The 23,720-nt window shown below is 36.1% G+C and overlaps 1 protein-coding gene across 1 annotated transcript in view; it reads left to right on the top strand.

The window, feature by feature from the left end:
• The first annotated feature begins 1,609 nt into the window (after positions 1 to 1,609).
• Positions 1,610 to 23,720, top strand: part of LOC103196417 (muscleblind-like protein 1) — a 169,566-nt gene continuing 147,455 nt past the window's right edge. Inside the window, exon 1 of the mRNA XM_007940150.2 lies at positions 1,610 to 1,783. Coding sequence (XP_007938341.1) covers positions 1,610 to 1,783 — 174 coding nt within the window. The remainder of the gene's footprint in view (positions 1,784 to 23,720) is intronic.

Below are 23,720 nucleotides of genomic sequence, written 5' to 3'. Positions count from 1 at the left end.
CTCGCCTGCCTGTGATATATTGACAAAGTGTCTGCCGGCTGAATGGAATAGTTTTACAGTATGAGTGCTGCTTTCAGTAGAGGGGCAGGACTTGGGCTTTAGAAGGAAGTGAATTGGATAGGTCAGGAGAATGTACCATTTGTAAACACCCCTTTCCTTTTTTATTCACGTGTCAGGACAGCAGGAGCAGGCTGTGCTGTGCCTGTCCTTGCGCAGAGCCGGAGGGAAAGCAGCTTGGAAGTCAGCTGCAAATTTTAAACCTTGCTTTTTATTTCCCGGGCAGTGATCTTCAAGTGCTTGGACTTGTCTTGGAAGCTGTTTTGAAACTAACATGGTTTAGTCCACTAACTGCATGTTGGGTAAATTCAAAACCCACATGCTCGTCCTCTTGCAGTGGAATAAGTCACATCTGATGGACATTTTCTGTGCTTATAGCATAGTAATGAACGTCTGACAGGCGCGACCTTTCATAAGACAACCCACACTATTGGCTTTCTGCCCAGAATATTGCTGCAACACTATCTGTGATTGGTTATCTCTCTATCATGCATTGCTTCACAAGGGGAAACGGCCCCTTTTTTTAATAAATCTACGATGGCTGGCTGCAATATGCCTCACTGTAAGTATTTTGTGTATTTATGTGTATGTGGGGATGAGAGAAGGAGGGAGAGAGAGGCTGACTTGAATATTACTTAGTCTGGCATCACATGGCAAGGTTGTGATACTGTGGGACACCAGTGGAGTGCTACTTAGTAAATCTTAACCTGTCTCTTTTTTCTACAGGTTGGTACTAAGAAGTGCCTTTCCTGACGTCTCTGCTGCTTGGAACCGCTTCTAGAGCAGTCTCTGCTTTTGCCTTGCTTGCTGCCAGCTAGACTGTGACGACAGCACCTCCACCTTCCACCTCTAGCCCAGACACCCCCATTTCTACTTATAATCAAGAGAAAAGCTCTAAGTATCTGGCATTGCCCTAGGCTGCTTTAGTTTTAAAAGAAAAGTTTGCTGAAAAAGTAAGATATCTTCTGCCAGGAAATCAAGAAGGAAAAAAAAAAAAAAAAATCATTTTCTCGATTTTGCTCTAAACTGCTGCATCTGTCTATGCCAAACTAATCAATACCGATTGCACCACCAAACTCCATTGCAAATTCAGCTGTGAGGAGATTCCCTTTCAGACAACTTTGCTGAAAGCAGCTTGGAAATTCGGTGTCAAAGGGTCTGCCACGTTTTCATGCTTGCATTTTGGGCTCCAAATTGGCACTGGGAAGGGGTTACTGAGAGCACAAGGCTGATTCGAGGCCCTACTTTTAAACGTTCATCTACTTACAATCTTAGTATTTCTCTAAAAACCAAACCTCTTTCAAATAACAGTTTCATGCTGTGAATTTCTAGTGGGAGATCTTTTCCTTGATATTGACAACACAATTTTCCATGTACTTTTAAAGCAGGGAGTGGGGGAAAAGTATTTTGGAGGGGACATTTTCATCATCATTTTCCAGTTTTATCAGTTCAGCTTTTTATTTTTTTCTTTTTTTTGGTTGCTGTTTTTTTAGGGGGTGGGATTGGGTTTGTTGGTCTCACTGAAAAATTTAACTACCTGTAAAATCTAAACATGGCTGTTAGTGTCACACCTATTCGGGACACTAAATGGCTAACACTGGAAGTATGTAGAGAGTTCCAAAGGGGGACTTGTTCACGGCCAGACACGGAATGTAAATTTGCACATCCATCGAAAAGCTGCCAAGTTGAAAATGGACGAGTAATCGCCTGCTTTGATTCATTGAAAGTGAGTAAATATTATATTATTTTAAGGATACACAGTAATTGAATAAAAGGAATATGGACAGATAGTCCACTTTGATTGGAATTATGTCTTGCTTTGTTAATAGTTTAGTTACTTGGTTTCCTCGTATTGGTGATGCTGAGGTGGGAGAGCTTATTCATAAGCAGTAGAACCAAGCCTGGCCAAACTTTGTTCGTTATGAATAACTGTCCGTCTTTTAACTTATTATTTTTTTTTTCCTAGAGCAGAAAGTATTGAGGCACTTTTTATTAAGAAATAGCAAAGCCAGTGTCTATCTATAAGAATAGAAAATGTAGGTTCTTGTGTGTTTAAATACAAATAAGGTCATAAGAGTAGCTGAATGAAGATGGTATACTTTGGTTGGTTGGTTGGTTGGTTGTAAAGGTGCTATACTCTTGTAAAAGAATAGTAAACTTTAAGTCAGTTAGGGTTGCACAGTCTTTTTCCTATTTTTATATTTTGACATGTTAGCTTTCTTTGTACTTTGTGAGCATATGATTTTAAGGCCAGAACACTACATTTTGTGGAAAATGTAAGTAGAAGTAGGTCTGAACTGGTGTTACACGGTTCCTTATCTGAAGTTCAAACTTTATTGAATGCAATTTTTATAAATAACTGCAAACTCTTAAGTACTATTATTAACTGGATTACGTAGCTTCAAATATTCTAATATGAAGTAACTATTTTGTTAGATGCTTTTTTAAAAAATTTTGTAACAGTTTTAACTAGCAGTGTTGAAAGTTTACTTTTATAGCACCATAATACTAAAAGATTTACTTTAGTAATATTATTTGACGTTCAAAAATTTTGAGTTTCCAATTCAATTACCAAGTTTGAAAATTGGTCTTCTAAAAGATAGCACGTGTCTTTTATTTTGACATGTAAAATCCAGATGCAAAATGTGATGATCCTGGGTACTCTTCACCTACCTGGTTTAACTGAGTTGCTTTTGAATACTCCTGGCCCTGTTTGATGAACTCTTTGAAACTTTAAGGAGGGGATCATTTCTACATATACTAAAAAGTAAAAGTCTCATAGACCCATCTTGCCTTTTGTTAAAAAAAAAAAAAATAGTTCTATAATAACAATTTCTTTAACAACATTGGGATGACTGACTTATGACTTAAGTGTTTCAACTAATTGCTTCTTGGTCCAGTTTGGGTTGCTCACTTTGCTAAAGTTTTTGCCAAAGACTGCAAGGACCTCATCTTCAGAGTAGAATGAAAACAAGGTATTAAAACAATTTCCTGCTATAATAATTTAAATGTCATAGTCCTAAAGATCAGTAAGCAAAAGTTACAAGTTACCAATGAGTCTTTCTTTTATTTCATTTGAAAGGCAGTGATGAAGGGCAGCAGTGGTCGTGCCTTTGAGGATGTCTGTTCCTAAATTCAAGCCGAACATACTCAGGTGTAATTAGAGGCTAGAATCCATAAAATGAGGGGCAAAGGGCTAATTACACTGGTCAGTAGCCAGCTGTGTCCATAAGTAACCCTGTTTTGACCCAATTACTAGTAAATCCAATTTTTAATCCTATAGACAGTTGATGGTGTGCTCGTAGCTGCAAAATGAAGGGCATTAAATTTGACTGTGACATTGAGTGGTTTCACAGAAGACCTGCCTCCACAGCATTTGGAAACATTGTGAAACATTAATATTCAGTTGCTATTTTTCCATCTCAAAATATTTTTTAGTTGCTGCTCATTTGTGGCCGCAGGACAGGCCCCCTTTGAGTAAACCAGCAGCATTGCTTAATGACAGTCTCTGCGGTTAGCAAGATCCAACTACCACATCAAGGACTTTTTTAAAAATAACGTTTAATTTTGAGATTTTAAATGTCTTCATAAACTGAAATCATTATGGCAGCTAATCAATGCAAACTTTGTCTGACTCTCTGTTTTTCTAAGAGAAACCACAGTTTAATTTATAGTGTCTAAATGTTGGTAAATATTTTAGGTTTGAATAGGAGGAAAAAAAATAAACACAATTTTATTGATGGTGAGGCTTCTTACCAACACAATAGCTCCTTGAATGTTAGCTAGCAAATGAACTACATTAAGAAGTAATTAAAAACAATTTTGAATATGCAGTGAAGTAGTCATGTTTCAAAAACCCTGTTCCTTACATCTTTACAACCAGCACAATTATGTGATTCTTAATACAGTCTGAAGAATCCTACCTTTTAGATAGCAGTCTTCCTGTGTTCAATTTTGGGCTAAAATAGATCAAAACCATATTTTAAAGCAGTTAAAGTAACTCTGTGACTCATGCTCAAAGTTCTGAAATTTGGAAGCATTATGAGGTTTTCCTGCCAGTAACTGCTAGATCATTTGTATTGTCTCAGCGAGTAAACGGAAGGGATTTGGAAAACTTGTAATATCCTGACTTCTTTAATAAAATGTTTTCTATGTATTACTTAAATCTGTAGCCCAGCCTTTTCTGAGTGCTTGAACCATGAGATGGAGGTAGCCTGTGTAATCTACTATTTTTAGAAAGTTAGGAAAGCAAACCAAATACTCTCTGAGAGGATCCTGTGAAATGGCTGTACCCTTCAGCTGTGCTGTTTCAGACTTTGGCCAGGCTCCCAGGTGACTTACGTTTATAGCAGACTTCGAGTTAAAAGAGAATTCATTTCATTAAAAACAAATCAGTCAGTTCAGGAAAGTTTTTATTTATGTAAAAGAAATCACTTGGCATATTATTAAGTTAGTAGGAAGAAAATTAGCTGATAGTATTTTTGTTTCATATTGGTAATTTTAAGGCTTAAATCATTATCTTAGATCAAATTTGCTAAATGGAAACAGTTCGGGGGCACAATGTGTTGCTAACTAAAATGGGAATACATGAAAATGAGGATTAGATGGATAGATTAAACATAGCAGAATTAGAATGGGAAGAGTAACAGCAGACTGGGAATGTGCTGCAGTTTATAAATTAGGCAATATCTTAAATACTAAATTTTTATCATTTAATTTCACTTTCATACTTGTACTCTTACTTTATGATTAAATACTAAAAGTGTATTTAACCTGAGAATTGAATTGCTTTCAAACTATAGATTTTAGTGTATTAACTACTTTAGAAACATTTGAAAAGGTGCATTATTTTATGCTGAAGAGGATTTCCCTCCCTGTTTATGGCTTGTAAAGAAGATATTAAAAAAAAAAAAAGAAAAGAAAAAAGTCAGCATACTTCAAGCCACCATTAAAATGATACTGTTTTTCAGGAATGATTCAAATAATTAGTGACACGCTACCTATTTTCATCAGTTACTATCTAGCAACCAAAATTTAGATAGTGGGGAAAAAAGTCTACAGAGTGCATTTTACTTTAATGCCAGATAATTTACCTTTTTGAAAAATAAACTTTCCTAATATGGTCAACAGAAATAAATATACTTCCTCCTATATTCTTCTTTTTCAAATATCCATTCACTTTTTTTTTATGTTTCTCCAGGGTCTGTGGGGAACATAATCTTTGCTTGCTATCAATTTTCAAAAACTTTAGCAAAACTTACCTTTGAAAACTTTAGTAATTTTGATCAAATAAAAGGGAAATATTATTTAAGGTAGCTAAACTTTCATTTCGCTATTATACAAGTTCATGTATATAGATAGTACATCTGATTAAATTTGTCATGGTCACATTAGGACAGAGATCAGATTCTACTGCAAAGTGGCATGTAATCAAGGGCACTGAGTGAACAGTTTTAAATTGCCTCTGAAGAGCTAGCCGAATATACGAAATACAGAAATCTGCTATTAGAAGGCATACAATTCATGTCCAGGTGAATGAACAACTAAAAAACTCAAAGTCAGTAAGGCAAATCCAGTTTCCAGATAGTCACGTGGAGGTTGGGTGGCATAAATGGACATTATAAACTGGTCCTGAAGGTATTGCAGGTTAAATTTTAGAAGATCCTCCATTGTTAGCACAGAGTATCATCACCCTAGACATTGGCCTATGTTGTTACTGCTCTTTCTCGGCTCTCAGCATAATATTTTCACGATAGCTTTTTAAGCTAGTTTAACTGATAATCCTTATAAAACATTATCTGCAGTTCTCAGACTGAGTATCTAGTTTTAAAGTAAAACTTCAATATACAAGGCTTCTAATTGGAATACTTTTACCTTTTCTTTTTTGTTGTTTTGTCTTTGCCAAAGGTGTCTCCCATTTAATACTGAATCTTTGACAGATTATTATACCATATATATGTTAAACCCTACAGGCACATAGTCAATGAGTATCTCAGTGGCAAGTTGACACAGGGATATACAACTTCCTTTTTCCCCCCTACTGTCGTACAAGAGGAACTAACTATATTGCACCACTTTGTGCAGCAGGGTGTTTCATGTAAAAGTTCAAAATCTCCCCAAACGGAAACTCTACAACTTTGTAAAGAATAAGCTGTGAATATGCTTCCATGTCATCAACTCTGTTATGAGCCTTTCTGTAATGAAATCCTCTATTGCAGCAGCTGTTTTAGTGATACTAATAACTATATCCATGTACCTATCTATATTCTTATAGGTAGAAATTCTTTAGGTAACTATTTTTAAAATGAGTCGAAGAGTTTTAAACTATTTGACAAATTTCAAACTAGGTTTTGAATCAGGCTACGTAGGTCGCTAATTCTAGAACTAGTTAATTTGTTTCCATTTGTAAGATCTTGGCACATTGCTTTTACTTTTCTTTTTCTTATTAAACCTTGCTTCAGTATGTGAGTATGACAAACTAAAAACAATCTAAACTTAAAGCAATGTGGCACTTACAGTTGAGTTCTAAGTTTAATTGCCACTCAGATGTTTAAAATGACACAAAGTTCTGATGCCTTCAGAACAAGTCCATGCACCAGGCTGTTACTGACTTCAACGAGTCCATGTGGTGTGAGGTAAACCTATTGAGGAAATGTGTGACATATGCCCAGTTCACACAAGAGGTGAGAATTTAATGTTTCTCAGAACCAGAATAGATACCAGAGACCTAGATTGAGAAGCTTATCCTGTCATTTTCCTTGCCAAGGACAAGTAGAGGATTTCTACTATCAGCCTGACTAATCCATTACCTTTCGTGCTGAGCAGTGTCTCTGCCTTCCCACAGATGTAGACAAAGCTTCTTATTTCTTACAAAGAGACCCAATTGAATAAATGTTGAGGGTGTTTTTTTTTTTTTTTTTTTTTGACTTTAGCAGAAACACATTCTGTGCTTTTAGGTAGGAGAACAATTTTCCATGTTAACTAATAAGCCAAAATTCCTGACAGTCATTGAAAGTAGGTAACTAAATTGATGCCCTTTGATTTGGCATTAATTATTTGGAATTAATATGCATAAACACCAGTAAAAGCAAGTAGAAAAGCTTGATAGAAATAGCTGTTGTTTAAAGTATACAGGCAGTCCCTGGGTTATGAATGAGTTCCATTTCTATGTCTTTAAGAATTTGTAGGTAAATTGGTACAGGTGCATATAGTTCTTATTTAGCTTTACTTTAGTACAAGAAAAGGCATGAAGCCTTTTTAATGATTTAAAGCTGTATGTGCAGCAAGTGAAGGTGATTGTGATGAATTTGTTGTAATTAGGGGTTTGTTCAGTTATTTCAAAATGAAGGCAAATTTACGTAATATTAAAGCAAGACTTAAAAACAGCACTGCCTCTCTCAAAGTTGGAGGGGCCCCACTCCATGAAGGTGGCCGACTGTAGAGCTTTGAAAATGTGTGCTTCTGCATAGCCCTTCTCATAATCCAATCTCATGCAGCAGTCTCTTAAAAGAGCCCACTATGCTTCTTCCGACTTTTCCATTCCAGGACTTCTCCCTGTAATTCTTCCCCTTCTAGTTACTGTGATAAATCACCCAAATTGTAAAAATTCCAGTCTGTTCCTCTTTCACTTTGTTGGCCATGACAGAACTAGTTCAAAGTCCTGCATTATAGGGCAGGTATGAGTTGTCTGTAAGCTGGAGTTTCTTAACCCAGGGACTTCCTGTAATAGATTATTAAAATAGTGATTTCTTTTGGTGAATTTTACTATAAAAGAGCAATTCTTGTGAAGACTTCTTACTCTAATATTTCATTTATAATAACTAAACAATTACAGTTTTAATTTAATACTGTATTTCTTATACAAATATAATCAATTGCACATCTACTTTCAGCATTATTCTTACTTTGTTAAGGCATATTTTGAAATATATTCACTTTGGTGTAAAGTTTGATATCTTGCTAGGGATAAAACTTTCTATCATATAAGGACATATTTTTTAAAATATTGGTAGTTATTTAACTATGTAACTTCTTCTGCATTGTAATTTGATTGGCATGCAGTCTCCTGGATACTTTGGGCCTTGGCTATCTTTGATCCCCATTCTTGTTCCTTTGTTATCTTGTTATTTCTGTGTTCTTTCCAGCTTTCTGACTGTCCAGCCTTCAGAACTTTTGATCTGATCCCTTCTTATCTTTCTAGGAAGAATTACAGAGGAGTGATTTAGGTATTCTGTCTGTAAGGAATTACATTTAGCATTGAGTAACACAGTGCCCCTCCTCTCCATCTCCACCAACAGGTGGCTTAAACAAATTGTGGGTTTTCCTTTTGGCAATTCTTCAGGCCTGTATAGTGAGTGCACAGTCACTAGAACCCAGATTCCTTCAGTCTCGGTTTCTGAGGAGCACGGGGCTCCCAACTTTAAGACTATCTCAAAATGACAAGATGGCTACTGCAGCACCAGTCATCAAATCCACATTTCAGACCAGTCAGGCTCCTATAAATGAAGGTTCTGTAAACACCCAGTGATTTGCCCTGGCCTCTCACTGGCTTACTGTAGCAGCAAAGGTCACTGGGAACTGAAGTCTTTCAGCTGTTGCCCTGAGGATAAGAATGGATATTGAGGAAGCAAATGGCAGTCCCTGGAATTAGGAGCGTTAGAGATACCACCACCCCCAAAACAAAAACCCAGAAAGTTCCAGAATCTAGTAAATGTCCCTGAAAAGTATCTGATTATGGGGAGAAGTTGAGGGGAGACTACTTCTGAAGAGAAACATATCTGCTCATGCTGGCAAACCTTCTTTACTTCTCCTGTCCAGGTTAACCTGAGTTGTTTGCCGGTGCAGTGTTCTCTACTTCCTTCAGGGGAGGTAACCTTTTCTAAACTCTTGAGACAAGTTTCTGAGGGCTGTTGCTGGAGCGTTTTCCCCAGCTCTATGTTTGGGCCATTCTAATGTCCCTGGAGCTGACTTTATAAGGGCAAAGGCTCACCAACAAAAAACAACCAAACTCATTGCTGTCAAGTCGGTTCCAACCCATAGCAACCCCTCCTTAGGTTTCCCAGATGGAGTCTCTACAGAAGTAGATTGCCCAATCTTCCTTACGAGGAGTGGCTGGTGGGTTTGGACAACCTGCCGTCTGGTTAGCAGTCAAATGCCTTAGGCATTATGCCACCAAAAAAGAGGGTATGGAAGGAGGAGCTATAGTCTAAGGCTTCCTGTGAGTACAGCTCCTGTGGTGGGGAAGACTTGCTCATCAGTATATCTTCCAGGTGGCTGCCTTTTTTTCTTTCTTTAAGGACTCCTCCTGCTTTTTGGAATGTACAGCTTAAGACTCCTAAGTCTCATCAACTGTGAAACTTTATGTTAACTAACAGCTTCTCCCAATTCTCTTCTTTCTAAAATTTTTAAGAGTGTATTAGTTGTTGAGATGTTACTTTCTAATTTGTAATTGTAAGGGGGAGATAAGGAGATAGAGAAAATATCTTTCTCAGATATATTTGTTGCATGGCCATTTTATCATAGAATGTACTTAGGGAGTAGGTAAGGGATGTTGGCAATTTCCCAGTTCAGGGAATATATCTCAGACCCTTTTGTTGTAAAATTTGGGGGATAAAGATATTTTTAGAAAGCAATCCTTGAGGGGCTAGCTGCTCCCAAAGTGACCACTATGTTACGTGGTGGTGGTGAGAGTGGGAGGGGACACTTCTCAACAGTAATTGGAGGGTGAGATGACATGAAAGTTGAGGAAGGGTTGAAGAAATGGCTTTCATGGTTTATGTTTTCTTTTTTGTTCTCCCTTCCCTCTCAAAACTACTTATTCTGAGACCACAGGTGGGAAGGGAATAACTAGAGGAGATCCCCAGAAAGAGGGTTCCATACCTCGTTGGTCACCAGGCTGGGGAAGTTGTCCCTGGGTTATCATTCATCAGTTGGAAAACTGCCTATATTTTAACCACAGATCCAAATTTTAGGTCCACTAGCATTCTTCTCTCTCTAGGAGCTCTGGTAGTATAGTGCCTAAGGCATTTGACTGCTAACCAGAAGTCTGGTGGTTCAAACCCATCAGCCACTCCTCGGAAGGAAGGTTGGGCAATATACTTCCGTAGTGATACTGTCTCGGAAGCCCAAGGAGGAGTCACTATGAGTCGGGTTTGACTCGATGGCACATAACAACAACAACAAGCATTCATCTCTAGCTATATGAGTTTATTTAACAATATTTATATTTTAATGTCCATTAATGTTAGGTTGAGACTCACTCTTTATTGAAATGCAAAGCCCTGCCATACCAGGACCCCATATACTCAGATACCAAGTTGAAATTTATATCTCTGCATAAAATCCACACTTTATGTGTAGACTTCTGGATTTCAGAATAACGTATCTTAAGTCCAGACTGTTAGCAAATAAGGCAAGAAGCATCTGCTGTTAATAGTTGACAGTAAATTACACAAAGTAAAACATGGAACATTAAAGTTAGAAAAGCTGGGAGGCTTTTCTGTCGTTTTCAATTTTCTGCAGAAGCATGGACATAATCAGTGTTTAGGATCTGCTTGTGATGGATAAATTACATCTGTAATTCATTCTTTTCCATGTTACTGCATTCAGACGATAATTTGCTTTCAGATATCATTGCTCATCTAATATTCTAAAATTGTTCATAGACTGAAAATACGTTTAGTAACATCTCCCAATCCCAGGAAGCTTTTATTACTAAACTGTATTGTCTCACTAAATGGGACAAATCATTAAAAAAAAACAAAAAACAAAAAACAACTATATCATGCCTGAAATAAGATTCCTTTTTGGTAGACGACTTTGCTTTTCATAACACAATTCTCCTTTAAGGGAGGCAACCAAGAAATGAACCATGAAGAGAGAAATAACTGAAGAATTCATTATTTATATGAAGAATCCTGTTAAGAAAGATCTGTGTTCTGAATGAACTGTATTTCTCCACATTATCTCCTATCTCTTCGTGGATAATTGGAGACTAATGAAATCTAAATCTAGCCATGAGAAAAGATCATTATCGTGATTTTATTTATTGACCATTTTTTTCAATTATTATGAACTTTCACTGCCCAGCATTGCCTTCTATAAGTCAGTCATAGATAAAAACAGATGTCCACATAAGAAAACCTGATATATTCAAAACAGTACTCAAGCTCAGATGAATTAAAGAGTCCTTATCCACATTAAAGAATTGTCTACATTGCAAATGTGTATGTGATTGGATCTATTTAAGAAATTCCCCCAAAGTCTTTCAAATATGTTAACATGTAGTAGCTTAGTACGTAGAGTATAGTAGAGTGGGTAACATATGCATAGTGAAAAATGGAAACTGTGATAAATATTTTAGAATCTTGACTACTCTTAGCATCTGTATTTCTCAACAAGGATGAATAATGTTGAAGAGAGGTTTTCCGCAGAAATACACAGTTTTATACTGAAGGTTTACTTAAGACTATAAAGAAATAACAGACAAAAGTATAAACCACCACTACATATAAAATAGGGAGCTCTGGTAGCATAGTGGCTAAGGCACTTGACTGCTAACTAGGAGGCTGACGGTTCAAACCCACCAACCACTCCTTGGAAGAAAGATGGGGCAATCTGCTTCCGTAGTGATACTGCCTTGGAAACGCAAGGAGGGGTCGCTATGAGTCGGGTCCGACTCGATGGCATATAACAACAACAACAACACATATAAAATAAGATAATCCATTTTTCCTCTGCTTTTGACCATTTATTACCTGTTGTGTATCAGCAATCCTGATGCAAGAGTGAGTAACAGAGTCACTGCCTTATTCGATGTTAGAAGCCCTGGTAGCGTAGTACCAAAGGCACTTGACTGCTAACCAGAAGGCTGGTGGCTCAAACCCGTCAGCCACTTCTTGGAAGGAAGGTTGGGCAATCTACTTCTGTAGTGATATCACCTCGGAAACCCAAGGAGGGGTCTATGAGTTGGGTCCAACTCGATGGCATACAACAAGAACAGACAAGCAGTAACTAAGCACTTTTAAGGTTTTAAGAAGTGCAGTACAGATTAACTTAATCATAGAATGATAAACTGTTTTTAACTCTTCAATTCTTTAAGGAACCCTGATCATACAATTGTTAAAGCATTCAGCAGTTAACTGAAAGATTGGTAGTTGAAATCCACCAGCCACTCTGGGAGAAAGACAGAGTAGTCTTCTGTAAAGCTTTCAGCATTGGAAATCCTATGGGACAGTTCTATTTTGTCTCTATGAGTCGGAATAGTGTTGCTATGAGTCGGAATTGCCTCTCTGGCAGTGAGTTTAGTTTTTCTTTTGGTTCTTTAATTTTTAAATGCTCCAGATAAACACAGATTTGCCTGTGGAAAACACAAGTAGGCCTTCAGTGTCCTCATATATTTCTGAAAGTTTTGTTAGGACAAAATGGGAAACTGTAATATAGTCAGTTTAGGAAAAGCAGATAAATTTCAGCTATGGTTTTGTGTATTGCAGGAGAAACTGCATGTCTGTATTAGTTAGGTTGCATTTTACCACTCTTTTTTTTTTACATGGTTACTGATTTATATCAAGCCTATCATCATATTCCATAACGAGCATGATAAACCTGAGTCAGATTGAATTTCAGGTAACATATGTAGAAATGTTTAATTTTACTCCCCTGATTTGATTATAGAAAATGATGAGGCTCAGAATGATGAAATAACCTATCCAAGGTTACATAGTCAATAGGTAGCTTAACTAGGAATCAAACACAGTTTGTCTCCAGAGCCTATGTTTTTAACAATACCTTTAAGTTTATACCGTTCAAGCTAGCAATGTTTTGAAGCACTACACAGTGATTTTATGCATATAAAAATGCAGTATATTAGTTATTAGGGAATCTATATGTTAAAATGCTGGACATACTTAGGCAAGTATTTGTTGAATTACTACAATTGCCTGAATTTAAGACAACTCTACTTCTTTAAAAAAAAATAAAAGAATAACTTTATAAAGGAGCTCTAGTACTTGACTGCTAACCAGAAGGCTGATGGTTCAAATCCACCAGCCACTCCTCTCAAGGAAGGTTGGGCAATCTACTTCTGCAGTGATACTGCCTCGGCAACCCAAGGAGGGGTTCACAATGAGTCGGGTCCGACTCGATGGCACATAACAAGTGATGTGGTGGTTAAAGAACTCAGTTACTAAGCAAAAGGTCAGCAGTATGAACCCACAGCTGCTCCATGGGAAAAAGATGAGGCAGTCTTCTTCAGTAAATATTTACAGCCTTAGACAATCTCTAGAGTTGCTATGAGCTGGAATCGACTCAATAGCAGTGGGTTTAGTTTTTTTGCTCTTTGCTTTTTAAAACATGCTGTTTAATTTGGACTTTTTCTTAAATCAGAAAACTATCCTTGCAATAATTGCTAGTAAGAGGTTTTCATTTAAGATGGCGTTATCCTAAATTATTAATGAGGAGTCTGATAATGTAGAGCTTAGTTCTCAAGTCAAGAAGAATTTAAAAGGCATGCCACAGATAAAGGAAGGTATAGCAAATCAAAAGAAGACTGTTCTAAGGGGAAAAATGAGCTTGAGTTTTAGGATTCCAAGACAAAGCATGGAAGTGAAAAGAAAAGGGCACTAGATAATGAGGTTTTTCATTTCATAACTATCTTTATGACTTTTTTCTTTCAGTGATTAAAATAGAATATCATTTCTTATTTAAGGTAGCAGTGTGATTTTATATATATATATATATATATATATATATATTTATATATATTTTTTTTTTCAAACAGCTACAATTTCTTGTTTTGTGAATTTTACTGGGCAATAAAAATACGTGCTTAAAATGTTTGTACAACTTAGTATGTTGTACTACGTGCAGTATCTAGATGAAACCATTAAATAACCTCTTTGACAATGACTCATAATACATGTACCGCACAAAGTAATAGTAATAATCCACAATATTGTTAGTTGCTGTCATGGTGACCCCATTTGTGCAGAGTAGAACTAACTTCCCCATAAAGTTTGTAAGGGTGTGACTTTTCAGAAGCAGATCACCTGGTCTGTCTTCTGAGGCAGATCTGGGTGGATTTGAGGTACTAAGCTTTCAGCTAGTCTAGTGGTTATGAACCATCTTTACCACTCAGGCTAGGAATGAAATTTTAATAGTTAATTTTTAATTTGTACATGTGTAATATTTTCTTACTGTGTTAATAGTGCTGAAATGTATCAGTCTAGTAAGTGGAAAAATTTTCACCTGAATATCTTAATTTTAATGATGTATTTAAAAATAACTCACATCAGGGGGATCTATGTAGGAGATCCTGGAGAGAGAGGGAGAACAATGTGGAACAAAACTCAAAATCATTTGGGGGAAAAAAAAAAAAAGGACCAGGTTTGCTGGTCTATTAGAGCCTGGTGGAGCCACTGAAACTATGGCCCCTAGCTGCCCTTCAGGTCTGGAATTGAACCCACACCTGTGGCTTCCAGCCAAACAAAAGACAGGCATATGAGGTGAACATTTACCTGAGGTAGACACACTCCTTGGAGAGAACAATCATGGGAGAAAGAAGGGCTGCCTATACACAGGGAGACAGCTCAGGGGGCAAGAGTGCATGGAGGGATGGACACAGGGAAGAGTTAACTATTGGGAGGAAGTGGGAGGGGAGCTGTTGCATTGTGGTAAATTGTGGTCAATGTCATGAGACAAAGTGTATGTGAACTGCTGTATGGAAAGTGAATTTGCTCTGTAAACTCACCCAAATCACAATTAAAAATAAATAAATAAAAAATAACTCACATCATACTTTTTCTTTTAAGAATTTGTTGTAAATAATTGAAATAACACATCACTGATTGAGTTTTGTTCATGAGATGGCAAAAAGAGCCTGTTTGCTCTCAGACAGACATGAATCTGAGTATATGAAATTCTAGTAATATTTAATTTTAATGAATATTTAGTAAACATAAGTTTAAATTGTAGTCCTGAATCCTTAAGAGACGTATCTTACATATTAGTTTTCGTTTATGATTTAAAATGTTCTATGTTGCCCCACAGGAGAAAGATGAGGCAGTTTGCCTCCGTGAAGTTTCGCAGTCTTGGAACTCCTGTGGTTCATTTGTACTCTATCTTATAGGGTTGCTATGAGTCAGAATCTATTTGATAGCAGTGGGTTTGGTTTTTAGTTTGATGGGAAAATAAGTAACTATTCTAAGAGAGTAATTCATTTGTATGAATGGTAGCTTGGCCAAAAAAAAGAAAAAGAAACCTTTTAAATCAACAGCTAATGACCATAAGATACTACAAAACTCTTTTACTGAAAACCATTAGAAATTCAACACATTTTGTCCATTTCCTTGAAGGTATCAATTTAAGCAGTCAATTAAAAATATTTTTTAACAAAATCAATTGTCTTTCATATATAAATTCAAACTTGATTTATGTCAAACATATTTTGGCCCAGAACCAAGTTGATCCACAGGGCAAAGTGAGAGTCCCTGGTCCTTAGATTTCATCCCTTGTGCAATTTCTTCATTAGTTTGTTTTTGTTTTATTTTTGTTGTGCTTTCACTGTTTTAGAAGTGTCTAGATTGACTTACCTGCTTGCTTTTGGTGGGGGATGAAAATTATTTTATAGTGAAGTTGGTGCCAACAGTAATGAGTCTTTGACCACCACTAGAGTTCTTATATATTTCCTAATGCCACCTTTGGAATCGTAATCAAAGTAGATCAGTGGGTTGTGCAAACTATTTTCCTTCAACTGCTAACCTCGGTTGGTCGTTCAAACCCACCCAGTGGCACTGTGGCAGGAGGGCCTAGTAATCTGCTTTTGTAAAGATTACAGCCAAGAAAACCCTATAGGGGTTTGCAGTTCTGCTTTGTAACATATTGAGTCCCCATGTGTCAGAATTGTCTCAATGGCAACAGGTGTTGTTTTTTGGAGGTGATGGTTGATGTACGTATTGCAGAAAGCCATATGCAAAAATAAGTACATTTAAAAAAAATTGTAGGAAGGGGTTCACTCAAAACTCACTGCTGTCGAGTCATTTCCAACTCACAGTAACCCCTCCTTGGGTTTCTGAGGTGGTATCGCTACAGAAGTAGATTGCCCAGTCTTCCTTCTGAGGAGTAGCTGGTGGGTTTGAACTGCCAGCCTTGTGGTTAGCAGTCAAATGCCGTAGGCACTGGGCCAACAGAGCTGTAAGAACCCTTACAAAGGATCTGAAATTAATTCCATTGCTGTCACTTCTTAGTGACTTCATGTCAGTTGTTTTTCCTCCCCAAGCCTCGTTTTCCTCATCTCTAAAATGCTTCTGGAGCTCTGGTAGCGTAGTGCCTAGGGCATTTGACTGCTAACCAGAAGGCTGGCGGTTAAAACCCACCAGCCACTCCTCAGAAGGAAGGTTGGGCAGTCTACTTCCCTAGTGATACCGCTTCGGAAACCCAAAGAGGGGTCGCTATGAGTTGAGTCCAACTCGACTGCACATTTACAACAACAACAACAACAAAAATGCTTCTAATAGTGTCTACTTTGAAGGTTTGTGAGGAGTCAATGAGATAAGTTATATAATATCAATCGCTTCCTGAAGTGTCTGGTTCAGTGTAAATATTCCATAAATGGTATCCATTATTGTGTTGTTGCTATGTGTGTGCTAGAATGCTGTTTATCTTTCCTCTGTGAGAGGAACTTTGCCTTAGGTCAGAGTAAATACCATTTTGCATTTTGTATATCACACTACAGGTGTCTATGCCTTATTTGATTTAAAAAAATTCCAAACCAAACCAAACACACTGCCGTGGAGTCGGATCTGACTCATAGCAACCCCGCCTTGGGTTTCCAAGGCAGTATCCCTACAGAAGTAGATTGCCCAACCTTCCTTCTGAGAAGTGGCTGGTGTGTTTGAACTGCCAGCCTTCTGGTTAGCAGGCAAATGCCTTAGGCACTACGCCACCAGAGCTCCTAGAAACATTTTTTAGTTGGATTGTGTAAAAATGTGCATTATCACATACTAGTTTATTTACTCTCCTATTGTATAGAGAAAAATACCTCATAACCTTATAACATGTGTACCACTTGACTTCAAGCTCATCAAGCTAATCGGATAGTATTAATAGAATAATCCTGTATTTGTATTGTTGTCTGTGTCTGAAAATCCATTTCATAAACCCGTGAATGGAAAAGTGGTTTTATCCATCTGTTCCACATTAAATTTCATTTGAAACTAATGCTGTTTTAGCTTTACACTGGTCTATAATAAATAATTCACATTTGATATTTCAAATGTTATATTATTTATGTAAATCTCCTCCTAAAAAATTCACCTATAACTTTTTTCAAAATTAAAATGGATATTTATTCAGCGTAATACCTGCAGAGAATAGAAGGTTAAATATTAAAGTCCATTGTTTTGTGATTGGCAGTAGCCCTCATTTTGTCCTGTTATATTGACTTACTTATTTCTTAAATATCTATCACTTTTCCTTAATGGTGTAATGAACCATCCAAGTCTGCAGTATTTATCATTTCCTCATCCCCCCCACCCCTTCACTAGCACTAACAATTGATAGGGGTCAACTTTAACCCCATTGATATGGTCCTTTTTTGCTCCATGATGTTTAAAAGACTCTGTTTAATGTGTAACCTTGAAACTTTTTGACTTTGGTTAGAAATAGAAGAATATACACTTTTTTTTTTTCCCCCCCAGCAAGTAGGGAAAAAGAGAGAGAGATCCTTGCAACTCTTTGGTTCTTCAGGGATAACTGTTTCATTTAGCCAGTTCTGAGTTTTCCTTTGCAGTACGTTAAATGTTGTTGTTGTTGTTACCATCTGATTCTGAATATGAGCTGTGCATTTACTGTTTGATTTACTTAGCCATGCCACTGCCTTCTTGTTAAGGCTATTGATTATGGCCCATTCTATTATACTGTGTATTGATTTAGTATGTGGCAATAAGTTAATTGTATGCTTGATGTTGAAGGAGGATCAAATATGTGTTCAAAGGAGATGCTAGTAGCCTGTTTCATTGAATTGGCTCTTAGAGGCTTTCAACATGTTGTGGAACAATTAGGAGAAAGTACAGGAGGATCTCTGTGCGCAGAAACATAAAATTTGTTTTCAGCTCTTAAGCAGATGCCAAAAATGGCAATTAATATTAATTAATACCAACTATTAATTAATTAATATCAATTAATATTTAGTCAGCATATGGCAAAACTTGGGCATTTTTTCCATGTTTCTTTTTAAAAATCAAGAGGTGACACCTTTGGATACTCATGTTTTAGTGAGAAAAATTTGTTTCTCTTAAAAGATGATTTCATATTGAAACTATTATCGTATATAAGTAAAAATGACAAGAAAGGTGTACAAGTGTCTGTGAGTGCTCATATTTTTTTGTGTTACAAAGATAGAAAATTAAGCTAAATGAGTAAGTTGGAAATCAGATGAGTTTTTTTTTTTAATCTTTTGTTTCATGATTCTTAATTTTATGTATTTTTTAATTTTCCCATGTAAATTAAACTTTTAAGATAAGGCTAATATTTACTTATTTTCTTTGACAGTAATAATTTGAATTTTCCAAACTTTAGACAATTTACACTTTATGTAAAAAAAATATGTTACCTTCAGAGTGAGATCATGGTGGCATAGTCGTCTAATGAATGTTAACTTTTGTTTTAGTAGCTCAGTTGGCTCTAATCCATGGAAAAATTTTTACTTCCCATCAGCTCCAAAGTGGGAGCCAAACCAAAGTTAAAGAAACATTTTTCAGCAGACAAGTTTCTACAGATAATATCAACAGTCAATGCTCGTTTGCTCACTAACCTCCCCCTTCAAATTCTCATGAAAATATTAGACAAGGAATAAGTATTGAAATAGAGATAAGGAAAATAAACTTTTATGTTAATGAAGGTACTATTTATCCCATAATATTTGCTGCAATTACATATAAATAATCCTTTATAGTCACACTGTGGCCCCAAGAGTTTTTCAAAATCTGTTTCTTTCATGGTGAATTGAAGGAGGCCCACTCTCTCTATATTAATACCTTCCAGGGCTTTTTTTTTTTTTTTTTTCTTTTTTCTTTTTATAACCTCTGGTTTATTTGACTAGCAGATGATGTTTGAAGGATGACAGAAAACTGGAGCAAGCTAAACAATTTTCACTAGCTTATTGGAAGTTCATATTAAAACCCTGGCTTAAAAAAATTCAATCTAAACCTTTCCCAGTAGAAATGTACAAAGTAGAGCATGTGTTAAGAGATGCGGCCAATTGGAACACTCAGCTACAAATACTTATAAGCCCAGACCTTCTCCTTGCCTGTAGATCAGTTGTCTTAACAGCAGGATCCTCTATAATTCTGTGGGAGCAGCTTTCAGGGCATGCCCACTGTGTGCCAGACAGCATCTCAGGTACTTTTCCCAGGCTTCCTGTACAAAACAGAAAAGACATGACTTCTCAGTCTATGTAGGAGATATATTTTTCTCTTAGGGATAAAACCATTTGCAAATCTCCATATGTTCCAGACTCTCTTGTAGAGTTGGCTTTGCTTTCTTACTTGCACTGTGGATATAATTTAAAACATGGTCAATAAATAAATAAATAAATAATCTTGTCACTGACCTAGTAATTTCTTATTCATAGTTAAAGTATAGATTATCTCTGTGCCATTACTGTTCCAATTAGAATTTATATTCGTAAATTATTTTTTAACCCTAAATACCATTTCTTATGGCCTCTGTTCTCTAAAAAATGCTACTTGACATATATTAATTACATATTACAACTTTCAATTTATTATAAGTCTTCCATTTTGCTATATCTCCTTTGGCTATTAATGATTAAGAACTAGCCATTTGGTAAAGAAATAAATGTTACTTTAAAAAAATGTCATTATAATAGATATTAACAAATGTAAGTGGAGTTCCAGTGACTACGCAATATGAATTCGTAACTATTTTTGTTAAGATTTCTGTATTCTGTGTATTTTACTTCATTTTATTTTCTCCAAATGACTCTAATATCTTCTCTTTGAGTTTCTAGTTAATTCTTATTTGTAGCACTGAAATTTTAAAACAAACATGCTAGGGAGTCTAGTATAACTTAAGGATGTTCTTGGGTTCATTATGTAGATAATGTGAGAAGTGGTACTCCCCAGGTATAGCAAATGAATAGACTAGCCCATAGCTATGTAGTTTTATAAACTGTCAACTCACGAAAGTGGTCCTAAAACTCCAAACAATGTTGCTACATAACTTCATGCATAAATTGCATGTGTTGTTCTAGGAAACAGGGAAAATTGATGGTCAGCCTTAACCTGTGGTATATTTTGACAGCATGAATAAGTCAAGGAAGCAATTTTCCAGACTGTTTAATAGTACCAAGGAAAGGGCTTCTAAGGAAGTCATTCTTGCAACTAGCTGAAAAATATTTTTCTTCATAACTGTTCTGGAGAAAAACAGGTCACAGTTGGAAGAAATAAGAATTCTCAAATTAGAAGCATTCTGATAGTGGTGTCCGTGCTAAAATGTGTTTATCTTGTAACAAAACTCCTTAAAAGGACATTTAAAAGGATTCAGTGTATTTCCAGTTATTTAATTAATGACATCTTGAAATTCAAAAAGAAGTTGTATAACACAATTACTAGTTTTAATTTAGCCATCCAGGCAGGACTTTGAGATTCCATTTCTTGAACTGTGTTTGTGTGTTTATATCTTGTTGTTGTTATGTGCCTTTATATCTTAGTCACACAAACAAAACTGCATCATCATAAATATAAAATATTTATTTCACTGTATGGTTCTAAACTGCATTTGAATTTCAAAATAGGACTTGATCGATGGAAAATCATTTGTTTGTGGGTTTACTGATTCTATTTTAGGTCGTTTGGAAAGATGCATTGTCTAGCAGCGTCTTTTCACCCAGTGACATGGTGCGTAATGTGAGCTTGATGGATTCAAAGCACTGGGTTTATCATTGCTGCATAGATCTTTGAAAGGACATGCTGCAAATCTTGTACCTAATCCATGACTTGCTATTCTGTCAATTTGAAGAATAGAAATAAAATCAATACAGATTTAAAAAAAAAAAAAGAGAGAGACATTCTGTAGTTCAGACTGTAGCCGGCTTTGAAATGATAATATTCTGGCTAGTAAAGTACCCATGATTATTATGATTTTTCAGTTTCAGGTTAATAGTTAAAATGTAGAATGTAACCTACTAGGCTTATTTTTATTTTCGTTATTGAAAATGCCCTCTAATATTTTTTAACTAACTGGAAATGGACCTTTAGCTGCCATTCCAGTTAGGTTATGTTTTACCAGAGTAGCTGCTATAGAGGAAAATCATTGAATACTCAAGCCGCCTCTACAATTAAAGCTTTATAAAACTTTGGGGATAAAAACTTAAGGTACTAGATTTAGTTCCATGAAAAATCTGACTTCCAACTTTTTTTTTACCCTGAATTGAAGATTTGTTTATTTTTTTTTTTAATTTAAAAAGATTATTCATACAATCTTCAAGGATTCCATCTGTTATTCAGAGATTTTTTTTTTTTTTTTTCGTTTTCAACATTAAACTCCAGAGATCCATAGACCTTGGGATTGCACAGTTAAAAGAGTTTTACACATTATGGAACTGAGGAGCAATGAGGTTAGGTCTCATTCATGTTCACAAGATCTGGCGTTTACCAGGACACTTTAAATATGAAAAGTCAATAAGGACAAACTGGAATAGGGTGTCTTCGTTTTGTGAAAATGGCAACACTGAGACACCTGAGAAATAACAACTGCTGTTAAGGTTGAGACAAAGTGAATAACTTTCTTGATTATTCTGATGATGGCATTAAGGGTTGACATTATGGTTTTGTGATTAACAATGGCTCTTCTAAACAAAAGGGAGAAAAAAGCATAAGTATATACACATATAAGTTTGTTATAAAATTTACCAATATAAATTATGAATAAGAAATGATTTAAAACAATAATAAAATATGCAGTACCCTATTTTAAAAGTCCATACATTCAATTGATTCTCATAGGATGCTGTTGTCCATTTTTACCACACCCATGTATCGATAGCCAATCTGTGGTTAACAGTTGACATGTATGTGTGGTTCTGTTTCTGTGCCCTTACTCCTAAGATGCCCTCACTGAACAGTGATCATCAAATGAGACATCCTTTATTAAATGATTTATTTTTTCTCTACATTTTATTTTATATTTCATAACATAAATCATATTAAACCTGATTTTATTTGTATGTTTCTTTTTAGCACTAGTTTATAAGTTTGTAAAGAGTAGGAAGCTTACCTTAATCACCTCTGTTTTCCTCATGTTCTCTCTCTAGCATGGCATTTGGAATATCCTTGACACTCCTTAAGTGTTTAGTGAATTGAAAGCAGTGTTTCTTCCTGACTCTGAATAATCAAACAATCATTACAAGCAAGCTTTATGTGATTTTAAATTCACCTTTAGACCTTTTTTTGTCCCCCTTCATGCAATGGGACACTTGTTGGGGAGCAACCTGTAACTATTCACAAAATATTTATCTAAGTAGTCCAGGACCCTTCAGCTATGGTAGGAGTTATCCAGGTAAATTGCTTTGGCACTATAATGGACTATTTATGTTCTGTTGATGTCAACTTCTGGAACAGGGCTTTATTTGGACTCTTGCCATGTTTTGTATGTTATCTTGTACAGGCAGCACATGGGAACCTGGTCAGGCTTCCTGATACGATGGTTGTATATACAGTCTAGGTCTCAGTGGGGAATGATAGATTGCTTGGTGCATTGACATAATACACAATTATTTTTGTAACAGTATTAACCCGCTGCCCATAAGAATGCCTTTTGGAAAAAGTACAGGCTCTCATGCAGAATAATATTTATCCTTCAGAGATTGCCTGGGTAAAAATGATACTACCCCACTACCACGATAGGAACATTATCAATGTTTTTTTCCCCCCCTGAATCTACTGAGAATATTGAGAGGAATGTTTATTAGTGTTGCTGTTTATTGTGACAAAAACCTTCTGTTAACCAGACTACAACTATAATTATTGCTGTTTTTATTACAGAACTAGTAACAGTAACACAAATACATATATGTAGGAAGAACTGTATATTCATGTTACACTTAAACTTCCCCAAAGTCTAGTTTTAGAAAGAATAAAAAAAATGTGCTTTCCAACTGTGAAAACTATTAGTGTTGCAAATGTTCTAGCTGAAGTGGAAAAGAGGGCCCAAGCTTCCCCAAAGTGTAAACTGCCTGGGCCTTGCCACTTGTTAACAAGACGAGTTTTTTCCCTCCAACAACTATTTCAGGAGCTATATAACACAGGATACTTTAAAAGGAACTGAAAATTTCTAGAAAGTAAAAAATGATCTCTATTATGTCCTGGTTCCAGTGATACTAGGAATTAAGTGTTTTGGTTGAGGGAGAAACCTACATTTATCCACTTTGAAGAGGATCATCAGGAGGGATTAAAAATTGTACTTTAGACTCATTAAGAGTTAGAGTGGAGTAATTATGGGGCTGGTAAGAAATGCTACAGTCACCACTTGAGCATTAAGGTATGTTATTCATTGAGACTTATTGGCCCTCTTGAAGCAGCTTCACAATTTGTAAATGTCATCCAGCCCCTCCTCCGAAGGAAGGGTGGGCAATCTACTTCCATAGT

This window comes from Orycteropus afer, unplaced genomic scaffold (assembly GCF_000298275.1).
Source record: "Orycteropus afer afer isolate SDZICR_OR568_19922 unplaced genomic scaffold, OryAfe1.0 scaffold00066, whole genome shotgun sequence".
Lineage (NCBI taxonomy): Eukaryota > Metazoa > Chordata > Mammalia > Tubulidentata > Orycteropodidae > Orycteropus > Orycteropus afer.
Note: the sequence above shows the minus strand (reverse complement) of the source record. Positions and strands in the feature narration are given on the sequence as shown.